This window comes from Equus quagga, chromosome 10, assembly GCF_021613505.1.
Source record: "Equus quagga isolate Etosha38 chromosome 10, UCLA_HA_Equagga_1.0, whole genome shotgun sequence".
NCBI classification, from domain to species: Eukaryota; Metazoa; Chordata; class Mammalia; order Perissodactyla; family Equidae; genus Equus; species Equus quagga.
In genome coordinates, this window is record NC_060276.1 from 107880338 (window position 1) to 107897385 (window position 17048).

The following is a 17048-nucleotide window of genomic DNA, read 5'->3' on the forward strand; positions in this document are numbered from 1 at the left end:
AAGTGTCATTTTAATGGCTATATAAAAGTCCATCAAATATCATAGGTTATTCAACTCTTCCCCTATTTATGAGAGATTTGAGATCTTTTCAATTTATCTTTATTACAAATAGCACTGTGATAAATATATTGATCTGCAAAAGCCATTGGGTATTTCAGACTATTTCTTTAGCATAGACTCCCAGAACTGGTCCAAAGAAGATGAAGGTTTTTTAAAAAATTTTTTGTGGGGGGAAGATTAGCCCTGAGCTAACATCTGCCACTAATCCTCCTCTTTTTGCTGAGGAAGACTGGCCCTGAGCTAACGTCTGTGCTCATCTTCCTCTATTTTATATGTGGGACACCTGCCACAGCATGGCTTGATAAGCAGTGAATAGGTCTGCACCCAGGATCTGAACCAGCAAACCCTGGGCCGCCGAAGCGGAACGTGCAAACTTAACCACTCGCCACCAGGCCAGCCCCCAGATGAAGGTTTTAAATGCTATTGATATATACCCTATTCTTAAAAACTACTTCTTTTTACCCAACACCATCCCCCAAAGGCTTTGGGATAATTTTGAAAAATGCATGTAAAAGAATAAAATAGTTGGGAGTGACAACAAAAGGGAAATAAGAGTAAAAAAGTAGTCCCACCCAAGATAAGATGAGCACGGTCATGTGCAATAGGGTTCTCTGCAGCCCTCGAGATAGGCTCGCATTTGACTGGAAGCTTCCAGCTGTCAAATCCAAGAGGGAAATGGCAGCTCCAAGATTCTCAGTTACCAAAATGCATAAATAAGCCACATGTCCAGAAGCAGCCAAGTTGTTCTGAGCTACAGGTGATTAGCTGATGTGCAAAGCTCCTTCTTCCCGCCAATACGCCCTCTGATTTTCTCCCCAGCTGCCCACCAGGGTGTCACCTCAAACCCTCCTCCCCCTTGGCAAAAAGAAAAAAAAGCCCAGTGGAATTAACTGGACTCTTCTTGCCTGAGTGACCTCTCTGCCCGGACAGAACATGTGTTCTCATAAGTTTGGGGCCTTGGTGTGTTCCCAAAAGGACAGAGCTGTCTGGCTGTGAGTCTCCTCAAGTTCAGTCTGTAGTTTGGAGATGACAGCACCAAATCAGTCAGGCTCTGTAGATACCAAATAATAAGATTAAGGGCCCTCAAGAGCTTTTAAAAATGAAAATGCTTTCCTACTAATAATACCACATTTCTAAAACATTTCATTCAGAAGGTTACATTCAAATTAGTGGATACTGGGGCCCTGGCAATAAAATGTTTTGAAATAAATTCCCTCGATCTCGCCGCTCCTCTTGGCTTGGGGTCCGTCCAAAGGAGTGTGACTTGTGGGGCCTGAGCCTCGGTGCCCAGGGGATGGAGAAGGAATCTGCTATGGAAACCTAGCCTGGGGGCCCCCACAACCTTAGGAGGTTGGGGTGAGGCGGGAAATGAAGGCTCTGCTGTGAAGTTCAAGTTGCTTCCCCTTTCCAAGTACAGTAGTCCACGCTCTCCTTTTATTTCAACCGAGCTCTGAAAAGCCCGACAAGTCTCATAATGCACACACACACACACGCAGAGTCTTTGAGCTGTGTTTTCTCTTGGTGGAGGCCAAGCCCTTTGGCCCAACCCTGCTTCCCCAGAGTTTCCACCTCTGCTCATCTTTGGTTGAGGGTGCTGGAGGTTATGCTTGAGGTTAAGAGTCAGTCTTGTTCGTTTGGGAGCTGACGGGGGCTCTTCTCCATCACAAGAATGTGCCTGTCACGCTGAATGCTACCCCCACCACCTCTTCTTGAGTGAGAAACCCAGGGTCGGCCCTGTCACCTCCCTCCCCGACCTCTAGATTTGTAGGTCTCCTGCTTCAGCTTTCCTTCCGTCACCCGTTACCTCCAGGACAGACTGAACCTGGCACAGTCTGGCCTTTGCCAAACTTTCTCCTCTTGCTATTCTCCAGGGACCTCAGGCTTTAGCCCTGGGACCCTTGGCCACATTGGACACTCCCACTTACCCCTAGGTCCTTGCTCAATCATGCCTCTTACTGATATGTCCTCTCTCCCTTTCCCTCTCAGGCCCAACTGTAATACCACCTCCTCTGTGTGCCCCTGGCCCCACCATGCAGCTCCCCTGCACTGACGCAGTCCTTTCATCTCATAGAACTTTGACGTGCCTGCATCTTATGCAGCCTTCGCTGTGTGGGCTGTGGTTGTCTTTCTCTTTCTCCCATTTAGACCAAGAACCCCTCCAGAGTGGATACCATCTGGCTTGGCCCTCTCAGTACCCTCAGCATGATAGGTATTTGACAAATGTTCCTTGAGTAAATCTGTTACTCATTGTGCCGTTTGGCTTCAGGCCATAGTGAGTGCAGGAGCCATGAGATGGACTATTTCTGTTGCTTTCCCGGAAGGAAGGGAGAAAGCGTGGCTTCTCCCTCTCATTTTATGGGCAGGGATCTTTTCCTATTTCACTACCATCACAGACCTTGCATAATCTCATTTGGGGCTCATTACCACCACCACCCCCCTCCCCCCACCGTGAAGAGCCCAAAGAGCTGCCCTTTTGGAGAAATTTGGAGAAATCTTCTGTTTGTGCATATGCGGACTGTTTCTCTCATCATCTTGGAGTTCTGTTCCTGTCCCCAAGGGCTGCTCCTAGCCCAAATACAGAGGGAAGTTGCTTGTGTCCTGATGGGCATGGGGGCACCCACCCAAGAGCTGTCTAATTTTATAGGCCTGTGCCCCAGCGCCAGCTTTCAGGCTGCCAGATCTCAACTCTACACCTTGTGCCTGTCAACAGCCTGGCTGATGCCTCAGCCCCAGGCCAGAAAACCTTTTTCTCAAGGTTAAGAGTAGCCGACCTTTGACAAGCGGCATTGGCTAAATTCCTTGCTCCTTAAAAGGGAAGCTCCCAGTTCCCCTTTGCTGGTGCTTATTTGGCCATGGGGCGGGAGCAGGCTCTATGTTGTACCCTGTGTACCAGCGGGAGGGTTTGCGGCTGAAGGTGCATTGCTGAACAGTCATTATTAAAATAGCCGTCTTTGAAAATGTGTGCTGGAGAAGAGGGCGTCCAGTTTGTCAGCCAGTTTGCACTAAGGCCCATGTGGTTGGATAGCTTATTGGCTCCCGCTGGCTTCCTTACAGGCTACAGTGCCACCCACCCCACGCATAGCACACTCCTTAACGTGTGTGTGCATCACGAAAGCTGAAAAAAGGACCAGGAAACACACCAATTATTAAATGCCTGAACTTGTGTTTTTAATGTAGGGGCGACGGTCCAAAGATTGACTTGGTGGGCACTTCGATATCCGGCATCCTGGACAAGGATCTCTCAGACCGCAGCAATGACATCGGTGAGTAAGGAGAGCATTCTTGCTTCTCTTTGCAAAATTTTGAAAGAACTACAGAGCTTGGCTTGCCCCTTCAAGCAACCTGATGAGAACTAACATAGCCATTTAAATACAAGGCTAACAGCCCTCAGTTGGTTTTAGGTGTTACAATTTTGAAAACAAGGGAAGTGATGGCAGTTCCCACATTAAAACAGAATGCCTGGGATTTTTACTCTCCCTGGCCTTAGGAGAAATTCCTTGCAAGGTCTAATGAAAAGAAATGATGTATAAACCTTTTTGTAAAAGTGGGCATTGGCACTTATATTCATATTTTCCGGTGATTTATGTTTTTAGTGTAAAAAGGTGAATGGGTGAAAATGCAGAATGGCAGAGTTCATTGTAGACACAGCACTAAGTGTTTTGACTTTGAATTTAAAATAAGCTTTGGTGTGATAATTGCTACTTAGTTCAGAACATGAGTGAGTTTTCCCAAGGTCAGGATACTACTGTGTGATAAATGGGAAGGTAGCTAAAGTCTCTGTGGGTAAACGAGTTGGAGGGCCTTCAGGGGGTGTGTGTGGGTAGGTGTGAGGTCACATGTGTGCTAGTTGAGGTCACCGTTGGTCTGACTTGGGTGACAGCCCTTTTAAGAAGTGTAGATTTAGGGACTAAATTTTTTTGAGCTTTACATCTTTTATTTGTACCTGTCATAGTCATAAGTTAGCACTCTCTCCTATTCTACATGATAGAAAGGGCTACATTTTGGAATTTGCCTTTTTTTAATTAAATTTTTTATTTTGAAATAATTAGAGATTCACATGCAGTTGTAAGAAATAATAGATCCACATACCTGTTACCCAGTTTCCCCCAATGGTGACGTCTTATGAAAGTACAGTACAAGATCACAACCCAAATATTGACATGGATCCAGTCCACCAGGTTCCCCAGTCTTCCTAGTACTTGTGTGTATTTAGTTCTGTGCAATTTTGTCACACGTGTAGGTTTGTGTATCTACCACCACACTCAAGATATAGAACATTCCAGCACCACTAGGATCCCTTGTGTTGCCCTTTGATAACCACACCCACCTTCCTCCTGCCCCCCTCCCCTTCCCTAAGCTCTGGCAGCCACTATCAGGGATTGATTTGACATGGAAGATTTCCAACATCATTTGCACTGGCTGCTCAATTTAGAAGCAAATGTCCAACATTTGGCAGGTCTTGTAAGAGGTTCCAGAGCTCCTAATATGAACATTCTCGTCACCTGGGTGGGTGCTGTTTTCTTCTGAAATCTGCTCATAGAGTTGCATCTTTGCAACTGCTAACCTGCAGTCTCTGGTCTGATCTTGTGAAGGCTTGAGGGTAGGATATGTCATTGTGACTGTAAACACCAAAAGTGCTTGTCCGGTTTCCAGAAACTGGTTTACATCCGCAGTGAGCCTTTGAGAAGCCGAGTCAGGAAGCATGACCAAGAGTTTCTGACAACTTGAGATGATGCAATAATAATGGAAACGCTGGCTTGCTGTAGCTTTTGACCTGGTTAAAGGGCAGGGAACAGCAGAGCAGTGATTGGCAGTGAACGAGCAGGAATCATCAGAATGAGTCTGATTAAGTTCCGGTTCTACTGCTCTGCAGTTTGCATTCGGGCCCTGTTTCAAGGCACGGTTGTCGGTTGGCAAAGTGTCAGTGAAGGTAATGTGGGGCCTCCCACGGGAGGGGAGGTGTTCTCCCACCTCCAGGATACACAGGGCCATGCCTTGCTTGTGAAGAACATTGACTTTGACTCTTGTTTTCTTTGGGTCTAGAGATCACTAAGGTGGCTATTGCCAAAATATGAATCCCATGTTTTTTCATTCTGACAAGCTGGATTGGAAATGTTGGGGGCATTGATGGAGGGGGTTTAGTCTATGGAAGCTTTTCATATTGTGGAAACTAAGCCCCAGTTGTGTGTATTTGGGAGCTCAGAAAGGGATGCTGAGGTTTAGTTCACTCTCATTTTGCCAAGAAGACATTAATCCAAGAAAACTATAATTCCTCAAGCTAATAATTTAATGTATATGTTATTTGCTTTGCAAGAAACGATGATTGGTGGCTAAGTAATCAACCAGGAAATACTCGAGTACCTACTAAAGTGCAAGTCTGAATGGTACCAAGGTCCTCACACACAGGCCCTGCCTTCTGGGGGCTTTGGGTCTGTTTGGGCCCCGAAGACAGTAAATGAAAAGTGAGGTAACAGTCTGTCTAAATGATGACTGAGTGGTAGAAAGTAATGCTGATGAGAGTTGAGGATGCTCCTTGGCGCCCAGGGTGTGAGGGCAGGCTCCATGGAGGGGGGCAGACTTTTCTGGATCTGGAAGTTGGATTCGCTTAGGTAGGGGCAGAGGTAGGCAGGGAAATCACATGAGGAGTGCTGGTAGTTGCGAGTGCATCAGCCTGGCTGCAGTAGAGGGTTTGTGCCGGCCTCGGGGCGGGGGGCTGACCTGGAAATGTAAGTCGGGCCTGGATTGAATTTGGATTTGTAATTTATTCTGTAGGCAGTGGGAGCCGTTGATGGTTGACTCTGAAGGGACATGATCAGGTCTAAAAATTCAGATAATAACTGATAGAGCTTTGTGGGACCCATGAGGTGAAGGAAAGATGGGTGTCAAGGAGTCAGGTTATTTGATAGTTCGAGTGAGAGGCAGTAAGAGAGAGCCAAAATTAAGCTGCTCACAAAAGGATTGTGAAAGAAAGGATAGATGTGGACACGCAGAAATGCAAGAGAATTATTGCCAGGCTTCAGTAACACATTGGACTTGGGAGTGGGGAGGAGGAGAGAATGATTTGTTAGTTGTGAGGTTTTAGGGTTGGGTGACTGGGGGAGAAATGACTTGGGTAGAAATAAGCGTGACTGGAGGAGGAACTGGTTTGGGGGAAAACGTGATGAATTTATTTAAGCGTGTTGACTTTGAGATTTGACCGGACATCCCTGTCTCAGTGCTGGGTGAAGCCTGAAGGTGGAAGGCTGAGGCTGGAGAGGCATTGCAGGTCGAGATTAGGACCTTCCAGGAGGCAGGAACGCAGAGCAGGCATCTGCCGATGTGGCTTTGAGTGCTGCTGATTCTGCTGCTTCCTGGCTAGGTGACCTTCCGTAATTTACATGGACTCTCTGAGCTTCAGCTTCTTTATCCACAAAGAATACTGATGTCTCTACCAACTTCCTCACCTTGTCTTCCAGAAATGGAAAATCTCTTGGAGGGCTGGAAAAAGATTGAGATGCTTATTATTAATATTGCTGTTTGCTTAGAAGTGATAAAGTCAGGAAGATAAATGAAATCTTTACCTTGAGAAAAGAGAAAAAAAGAACCTAGAGCTGAAGACCAAACCCTGTGCAAAGTCCACATCTAAGGGAAAGGCAGAATTTGACAACATCCCAGGGGCTGAGGGAGGAGAGGGTTTTAAGCAAAATGTCTTTAGATCCAAATGCAGAAATGCCTTTTGCAGGTGGGGTGGTCAAGGAGACTAGGACATTGCAGGGGGCCTGGCTCTCTTCAGAGCTGCTTTTCTATCTCTACTTTTGTAACATGTGTTCACTGCTTTGAATCAAAAAGAAATTATTTGTACCAGAATGTTTTGTTAGTGATTCAGACAATTGAAGCTGCCCAAATTTGCGTTGCAGTGAATAGCAGAACACAGACCTGAAAGCCATTAGAAATCATCAGTGTTAACTATAAATAAATCTGTGTTTCCTCTTAATAAAGCTATAATTTTACATTATTATAATATTAAATTAGAGAACACGGCCTTTCCAGAGCTCGGGTGGGCAGCTGCCAGCATCTGTCAGCCCGTGATAGCTTAGAATGAAATCAGTTGATCCAAAACTAAGTTGTTGATGTCAGCTTGAGATATTGTTTGTATCAAACTATGCAGCCATATTTCAAGGAACATAATAGAAAACATGGATGAGCTCCAGCACAGGCCTGTGCATGAATAGAAGTGAAAATTAAATTGTCCAGTTTTCTCTTGCTGATGGAAAAATCTCTGTTCTGATTGAACGGGAGATTATAGGCTGCGAAGTCAAGTGCCATAACATTTACTTTTATTATGCCATATATTGTAGTTCCCATGGCATGGCGGGATTTATTGTTACCCTTCAATACTACAGAGATTTTCCCTTCCTTTCCTCCTAAAGCACGTGGCAAGAGGCCTCCAGGTGGGAAGCAGCCTGGGAACTAAGCCATCTGGTTTCCCATGACTGACTTAGAAAAAGCCCATCTCATTCTTCCTCGGTTGCTTGCCTTCTTTGTTTTAACTGTTTTTTTCCATTCGAAACTTGTCAAACTGTTCCCACTTCCATCTCTCTACGTGGATACCACCCCCTCTTCACTTGAGGAAGCTGAGGATTTCCCCTCCATCTTTTCAACCTGACCCATAGACCCACACTTCACATGGTAGTCAATTTGGGGGCCAAGTGTCAATAGCTTTAATGGACTTAGGGCATGGACCTGGCTTGGTAGATAGAAAGACTAGCTTCAGCTTGTCCTCAGTCTCTCATGGATGCCTCAAGCCTTCTTCATTTGGGCCAGAAAATGCAAAAACACTTCCCTACACCCAGGGAACGCTATTAAGAGCTCGTCGATTTGGGGTGCTAGAATGGTTCTAAAAGTAGATTGTGGTGATGGTTGCACAACTCCATAAATTTGCTAAAAATTATTAAGTTGTGCTCTTAAAGTGGGTGAACTTTATGGTGTAGAAATTGTACCGCACTAAAGCTGTTAAAAAGCAAAAAGAGCTAGTTGAAATTTTCTTGGCACTCACTTTGAGGTCTCAATGTCAAAAAAATATGTACACACCACTGATTTATAAGTATAGGGTTAAAAGTGCCCCTTTACCCCACTTTATAAAACAGTTATGTTTATTTAGACTAATAGCTACTATATTGGTGTTTCTGAGTTGTCTGTAAACCAATCTTTTATAAACAGGATTATGTTTTAGATGTCTTAAGAAAGCTCTCTAAAAGCTTGTAGAGAAATCATTTTGTAATACAAGTAAGTTTCCTTAACGAGTTAAATAAGTGTATTGTTTTACACAGTTTCCTTAAATTGAGGCCCACCTGGACATTGATAAGGATGATTACAGCAGTGGTGATAGAATAATCACCAAGTGTTTGGAAGGCGTAGGGGTGTTTTCTAAGAATATGTGGAGGTAGAACATGCCTTTATAATCTTCGATTCCTCTTCGAGTACACTTTGCAATAGTTGCTTCTGAGGAATGTAGCTTACGTGTAATGTCCTAGTGTTAGAATCGGCCCTCTGGTACAGTCAGGAGTATATACACCCTTTCTTCACTCTCCCTACCATCCTGAGGTCATAGAGGTGAAATTATGGCAGTGGGAGCAAGCAAGGGGAAGGAAAGAAGGAATTAATAGTCACTGGGTGCCTCTTGACGCTTTGCATATTTTGATATTTCTCATCTTCGCCAAGCCCTGTGAGGGAGGTGTAATGACTCTCGTTTTTATAGGGAAGGGACAGGGAATAAAGAAATCCAGGTAACCTGGGCAAGGTTAACTGGCTAGTGAGTAGCAGAGTTGGATTTAAACCCAGATCTCCCTGACCCATGAGACCAAATTTTCCAGTGCATGAGGTTGGTCTACACCCAGCGGTTCTCAACCATTCTCCCCAGGGACCATTTGGCAATGTCTGGAGACATTTTTGGTTGTCACAACATGGGGGTGGGGTGGGGAGTGACAGTGCTACTGGCATCTAGTGGGTGGAGACCAGGGATGCTGCTAAACATGCCACAATGCACAGGACAGCCCCACAGCAAAAACTGATCCAGCCCCAAATGTCTATAGCACTGAGGTTGAGAAAGCTCAGTCAGTGCCAAGAATCCAATGGTGAATTGGGAACAGCTGGGCTGGGGATAGTGTTCCCTTAAGTGCAGCCTTGTGGTCCTAGAGTGGCCCATCTAATTTCCTGAGAATCTCTATAAAATGTAGTTTGAAAATGATTTCAGAGCTTTTGGAAACTGGTGACTTAATATACAAAAAAGTAAATATATTTGAAGTCATTCACTTAAATATGGACCAAAGAAGTTGCCATGACCTTTGAGAGTTACTTGCCCTAGAAAAAGTGATACAATGCAAATCTGATTTTCACCTAGAAAGAGTGTTGTATTTGGGATCAGATACCCTCCCAAGATTTAATACCCAATGTTTAAATGGATATTAAATAAAAGGATAACAAACATGAAATTTAATCAATGCTAAATTATAGATTTGTACTTTGTATGCTTTTCATGACATATATAAAGCAATTTAATAGGGACCAGTAACACAAAATTTTTGTTAATATGACACCAAATCTCTATAAACAAGTGATTAAATTTTTAACTTATTTTGAAGTTTCTGCCTTTTACTATAAGAAATAATTTCTTGAGGTTTCTCAAACAGATTTGGGGGGAAGACTTAGACCCCTGGCTTTGGGTTGTTGGTTTTTCTGTCCCCTCCTTTTAAAAAATATTTTAAGTTTCCCCTTTTGGTGCAGCATTTCAGGTCATTGAGCAATTTCTTGGGTTTAATAGGACAACATATACTGTGTCCTGCTTGCCTTTCAGAAACCCATGAGCGACATTGGGAGTGTTTTAGATGGGCTACTGGCTAGGCATGTGTGTGAACGAGCCATGCTTCTTGTTCTCTTGGGGTTAGTTTGCTCTGACTTGAGAACTTTCATGTGAGAACCACAGCGCCCTCTTACAGACAGTGTCTCTTTACCAGCAGCCTTCAGACATAGCCTTTGGGATCAGGAACGTGACTGACATTACCTATGCAGAGGAGAGGAAGATGAGGTCCCTGTTATGTCACCATCGAGTCTGCATATGAGGCTGTGGGGTGTGCATGTGTCAACACATGCAGCTCTGGCTCCTATCCAGGGACACACATCATGATCAAACTTCAATTTTTATCAAGACTATTTGAGAAGCAATATTCATTTCTCAAGTGTGATCACAAAAAGCAAAGGAGATTGTGCTTAGGGTCAAACGCTTTATACAAGGTAGTGAAACAGGTTGACCTTCTGATTGGTAGGTCTTGAACCTAGTCAGTCCCTCTGAGCATTTTTGGTTTCCTCTGCACTTTGGGAGACTCAACCTTGGCTCCAGCTAATTCAGAAGAGGTTCTATGCCTGGACCTCTCCCTACAGTGCCCCCTCCCCCGGTTCCCGACCTCTCACCTAAAACTCTTGGGGCTCACAGCCTAGGTTTGTGCTGAGTAAACGAGGTCAAGCTGGCAACCAGCTGGTTTCAAAATCATCTCACAGTCCTAGAGGAGATGGGTTGATGGCAAGGCCTTGTCCTACTCCGTGTTTCCAAGAGTCTGATCCTAGATGTAAATTGAGGGTGTCCACTGATAGACTTTCACAGTTAAAAACATTGGTCCATACCAAAACTGAGGTACTCACCTCTGCCTACTTGGCTCCCCACAGGGCAATCCTGGCCTTTGGCAATCTGTCTCATTGGCTGGGTTCATACTTAGTTTTGATGGGTTTCACAAACATATTTACCCCATCACATCCAATAAGCACAAAAAACAATGAACGTTCAAAGTGCCAGTAGGAAAAGTCTCATGAATACTATAGCAACACAGGTGGAGGTTAAACAAATCAAAATGAGGAGATGATGACAAATGTTGCGTAACCTCCTGGGAGTGATGAATTTGGTGGTGTGAATTATTTTAAAACACAGAGAAGAAACAGTGCCATCCTGCCTGAGCCACCTACAGCCGTCAGCTTGCAACAAAGAAAAGTAACTGAGTGGTGAGAGGAGCAGAGGGATGTTTGGGTGTGTAGCAAGCATCAGTTTAGCTGGCTCTTGCCTTTGAGAAGGTCACAGTGCCTGCTAGCTGTGTGGACTTGTGGCCAGCTCCAGAAGCTCAAGCGTGTGCAGAGACAGTGTGTCCTCCCCTGGGATTTTGATCACCTTGTCAGGGCCCTCGCATTCTTCTTTCAGCCCAATGGCTTGAGCATCTCTGTTTTTGCTCCATGCTGTGACCATTTACAGCTTTCAGAACCCAAATTCAGAAGGACGCCCAGTGGGTTCAAAGTAGTCTATACACAGCAAAGACACTTATATAGTAACCTTTGTTACATCTGCAGTGTGCTCAAGTGAGGCCTCTAAGCTGCGAATGAATGTGGAAGCAAGAAGGGAACAGGTGACGTTCAGCTCTCAGATTGCACATGGCATTTATTTGGCCTGCAATGTCCCCCTCCGCCCACTGGCTGTGGGCTCCCAGATTGGCAGAGCCTGGTTGTGGCTTCCGTTTGACTTGTAAATATCCAGAGGGATATTCAACCTGCCAGAAAAACATGCTCCACTACCCCCTTTGTCATACTAAAAGCATTATAGACAAACTACGCTTTAGTAAGGAGGAAAGTTAAGTTACCAAACTCCTTTTTCTGGCCACGGACTCTTGTTAAGGCATGATCTGGAAACCTTGGCCCACTCAGCCTCCCACTACCTTTGATTCATTAAATGAGAAAAGTGACGAGCCCTTCTGGAGTGAGGTTGGTGGGCCCCGTTAGAAGGTAATTGGATCTGGTGGTGACAAGCTAAGGATGAGGTGTAAGTGAACAGGGAGCCCTGATTTAGAGCCAAAGAAGCCTCTTTATTTAGCTTCACAGTGACCTATAGTGGCGTGCTCCACCTCCCCAAGCCTGAGTCATCTCTCCCTAAGGTTGTTCATAATCCATGGAATTTCACAGACTCATCTACCAAGAGAAAAAAAGGCTTTTAACGTGAGGGACTTCTGATTCTTGTTTTACTAATTAAGCACATTTTTAAAAACAGATGCTGTTGCCTGGTAGAAAGGATATGATCTGCAAGTTTCAAAATTGAAGGGGCTGGCCCTGTGGCGTAGTAGTTAAGTTTGGCCTGCTCCGCTTTGGCGACCCGGGTTCGCAGGTTCAGATCCCAGGTGCAGACCTACACCACTTGTCAGCCATGCTGAGGCAGCGAACCACATATTAAATAGAGGAAGATTGGCACAGATGTTAGCTCAGGGCGAATCTTCCTCAGGAAAAACAATTGAACACATTTAGCTTACTGGGAGACTCACAATGTTGACCCTCTTTCCATGGCACTTTATGGACTGGCGATAACTTTGTCATGGACGTATACTAGTTCTTGAGGTGGCTTCTGAAAACCACAGGTCCAGCACATGTCTGCAGAGATGAGGGTGGGGGGAGAGGAAAAGTGCAGGGGGCAAATGAAAGGCTCCAGAGAGAGGTGGGTGGTGAAGCTCAGGTGAAAACTCACCACCCAGAAATATACAATTAGCTGATTAATTTTTTTATAGAGATACAGTTGCTTGTGATTTTTTTTTTAACTCACTCACAGAATGTCGGATTTTTAAGGGCACTTTGAATACTTTGTACCTCTGTCCTTTTCCTTCCCCCCAAGGCTGGAGAATGGGGGCTCGCCAGCCCTCCCAGCAGTTCCGGAGCTTGCCCCTCCCAGTGTGGTACAAAGAGCACTGGGCTTCGGACAGGAAGTATTTCCTCTCAAGTTTTGTACTCAGTATAATTGTAGCTTCTGTGTAATTCCGGACGTTAGGATGTTATTGTTTCACACATGTATTAAAATTTTCTGTTAGGAGTGTCAGACTGCTCCTCTTTAAGTAAAGTGCTGTTGAATAAGATGAAACGCCCCATTCGTCTTGCCTCTTAAAAGGAAACTCGTGCCCTCTGCCTGGTTGCACATCCTGCTGAAGCAGGCTGTCGGGCACAGCATCGCACCTCTTTCAATCTTGGTGTTTCATCTTTAAGCCAGGGGCTTGGATAAAATGATCAAAGGGGCCTAGCTCAGCCTTGCAGTCTTGTTTCTCTGACTCTCTTTTAGCTGAGTTTCCTGGACATTGAGAAAACTGCTCTTTTGGTAACCTCTGAATCCTCTTTAAGATTAAATAGCCTATTCTTTCATTTCTCTCTTTATTTCACTTCCTTTAGTTCTGTTAGTCCCTTTAACCTCGAATTGATAATTTGGCCCTTTCTAAGCTCTAATCTAGGGTTTTCTTTTGGCCTAAAGATTTTTGCTTATAAAGAATTTGCTGGCCGTATGGAAGTTTAAGTAATTAACAATTTGGGGCATAATAGTTATGACAGAACTTTTTATAAAATGCTTAAGATTGTTCATTCACCTTTTTAAAAACTTATCGTTTTTGCTCAAATTCTTAAAGAGAAATGTAAAAAGGTAGGATGTTTGCCATCCTAAATAAGTTTGAGTTCGTAGGGCAAATTCTTATGTAGAGGCAAGATAATCCCACAGTCACCGAGGAAAGTGGATGGTATGTTAGATAAACCATGGGTTCTCAGATGGCACACTTTGACTTGAATCCTAGCTCTGCGAGTTCCGGGTTGAGTGACTCTAAGATCTACGTTCCTCTTCTGCATGGCAGGGTTAGTAACGCCCACCTGCCTTAGAGGGTTGTTGTAAAATTGAGACATAATAATGTGATGTGGCTGACATAGAACAGCCACTTTCTGAGTGGTAGCTGGTATAGCTGCACTTAAGACAGAGAGAAGCACCAGGCATCAGCCTGCATTCTTACCATGACTACTGCTATTGGAAATTAGGCAAGTTCTTGAACATGTAACATAAATCAGCTGACCAAGATTTTGATAGCTGCATCTGACATCATTTCAAACATGATCTACTCAGCTGTATTTTTATTTTAAAGAGCTTCTCCACACCCCCCAATTACATAGAGAATAGGTGCTTACTTTAAAAAAAGTGAAAGAACACAGAAAATTAGAAAGTGCTAGTCCCCTAGTATCTCTGCCTCTCCTTGAGATAATCACTGTTAAGGTTGAACATACTTTTAGAAGGCTTTCTATGATCGAATGGATGGATGGATTTTTAAAATTTTATTGATGTCATAATAGTTTACAACATTGAGAAATTTCAGCTGTACGTTATTATTTGTCAGTCACCATATAAATGTGCTCCTTTACCCCTTATACCCACCCCCCAAACCCCTTCCCCTCTGGTAACCACTAAACCGTTCTCTTTGCCTGTGTGTTAGTTTATCTTCCACATATGAGTGAAATCATGCGGTGTTTGTCTTTCTCTGTCTGGCTTATTTTGCTTAACATAGTACCTTCAAGGTTCATCCATGTGGTTGCGAATGGGATGATTTTGTCTTTTTTTATGGCTGAGTAGTATTCAATCGTATATGTATGTATACCATATCTTCTTTGTCCATTCATCAGTTGATGGGCACTTGGGTTGCTTCCACGTCTTGGCTATTGTGAATAATGCTGCAGTGAACATAGGGGTGCATAAGTCTCTTTGAATTGTTGATTTCAAGTCTTTTTGATAAATCCCCAGTTGTGGGATAGCTGGGTCGTATGGTATTTCTATTTTTAATTTTTTGAGAAATCTCCATACTCCATACTGTCACATAGATAAACCTTATACTTTTAAAGGCTGCATAACATTCCATTGTATGATTCTACCGTGACCAGTTATTTAGGAGCAATGCTGCAAAGAGCAGCCTAGGACAGCGATCCGCAAACAGGCCTACCTGTACCTTGGGGGACCATGGAGACTCCCCAGGCCACGAACAGTGCATCGTCATCTTCTTATGTGCTCTGTCTTCAAACTCATGTCCTGAGAGGCCTGCTGTCTTTCTGCGTCTCCTTTTCCGCCCCTCCTTTCCCAATCACCCTCTCTCACCTTACATGGCGTGGCCAATCTCTTGCCCACTCCAAGGATATAAAAACCCCTGATGCAAACTAAGAGACAATTCTAAGATTGGTGTTGGAGTTGAGAAACTGAGTGACTCTATTGACTGGACAAAAAATCCATTTACAAGTCAGTTGGTTTCTAATTCTTTGCTTCTAACAAAATCGAAGGAGGCACCCAGTGAGTTGTTCGTTGATAGATTGTTAAAAATAATTCTTGATACTACATCACTGTCTGATTTTTGGTGTATAACTCGGAAGGAGTTCAAAGAATTGAGTGACACTGTGATAACAAAATTCTTTCCATTCCTACATAGTTCTATTTATGTGAACACAGTTTCTTGGCACTTACATCTATAAAATGAAAAACAGGAATAGAATTGATACCAAACCATGTCATTCTGGTGCTAAGTAATAATCATCCGTATATGCGTGAAGTATTTGAGAGAAAAGCCCAATAAAATTCTACTTTTTTATGCTTACAAATTGTTTATCAAAATGTGTGGTATGTGTGTATACATGTCTTGATTATTTGCATATTAATAATAATTCTAATGATAACTCAATCCAGAAGGAAAATAATTTTACACTTAGAGTCTTATCATTTCAGGAAATAAAAAAATCATAACTTTCAATTCATATATGTTTTTATAGCATAAAAAGATAATTAACAAAGGACAAAATTAACAAAAGCATAAAAATATGTTACATTAGAATACAATTCAGCAGTGGAAGAATGGTGGAAATATGAATTCAGGGAGGGAAAGGAATGATGCAAAATTTCCAACTGTTAAAGAAAAACTTGTTCATGATTTTTTAAAATGAATAATGGTGGTTGTTAAATTGCTGTGGTATTCAAATATATATTGAATATATTTAAGAGAGCAGTATATTATATTAAAATAATATTTAGAATATAGCAGAAATTTTATGCTTTGTGAATAAAAGTTACGTAAAATTTTAGATATCAACTTAAGATATGTGAGGGGGCACATAGATTTTCAAAATTATTTCAGGAGGTATACTGGCAAAACAGGCTGAAGATCCCTGGGTTCATAAATATATTGGACTACACTTACGTAAACATTTCTATGGGTTAATTTCTAGAAGTGGACTATCTGAAGGTGTACACATTGACATTTTGTGATCGCTTTTGCCAAATGACATTACAAAAAAGGCTGTGCCAATTATGTTCCTGTGACTAATAGCATAACTACTATTTCCAATAAAGAAATATATTATTTATTTATTAAATCATTTTGCATAGCAACCGTGGGCCTGCAGTTAGCAGTTTTCAAAGGAATGCAAATGTGAAAAGTTGCTTTTCCCCACTTAACATTGCTTGTTATTGATCCAGGTGAGGCACTTGGCCTCTCCTCAGTGCTAGACTTTAATAAGATGTCCCTCCTTCCCTGATCTAAATTAGGTCCCCATGCTATCATGGCTAATTTCATCTTTTACCTTTCTTTCCTAGTAGCTAGCAGACTTTATAATTATATATATAAAAATGTGTCTCTCTCAGTGGGCTCGAAGCTTTATGGGGCCGGGACTGTGGCTATTTTGTTCATCCCTGTTTCCCCCCACGCCTAGCCCAGAGACTGGCTCATGGTGCTCACTCACTAAGTGTGCACTGAATGAATGGACTGAGCATAAATGAGAAGAAATACCATGATTTAGGGTCATGATAGAGATCTTTGTTGCCACTAGCCCCATGTGACTATTTGAAATTAATTTAAAGAATTGCACTTGGTCATAGTCCATGTGCTCGGTAGCCACATGGAGCTAGTGGCTACCATATTGGATAGTACAGATATAGCAGGTTTTCATCATCTCAGCAGGTTTTAATGGATAGCACGAATATAGAATGCTTGTACTTTCATTCTCAAAACTATCACTATGCCGGGCATGCAGTAGACACTTAATAAATGTTTGATTAAACGAATGAGGCAATAAATCTTTATCTCCCTCTTATTCTTGAGCTACAAGTTTACATATAAAAGTTACTTTGCACCGAATAGCCAAACATTCTCACTCAA

At 43.1% G+C, this 17048-nt stretch overlaps 1 protein-coding gene across 2 annotated transcripts in view; it reads left to right on the top strand.

Moving 5' to 3' along the window:
* Positions 1 to 17048, top strand: part of SH3KBP1 (SH3 domain containing kinase binding protein 1) — a 313922-nt gene that overhangs the window by 277189 nt on the left and 19685 nt on the right. For both annotated transcript variants that reach the window (XM_046673657.1, XM_046673658.1), the window contains one exon: positions 3238 to 3323. In XM_046673657.1, coding sequence (XP_046529613.1) covers positions 3238 to 3323 — 86 coding nt within the window. The remainder of the gene's footprint in view (positions 1 to 3237; positions 3324 to 17048) is intronic.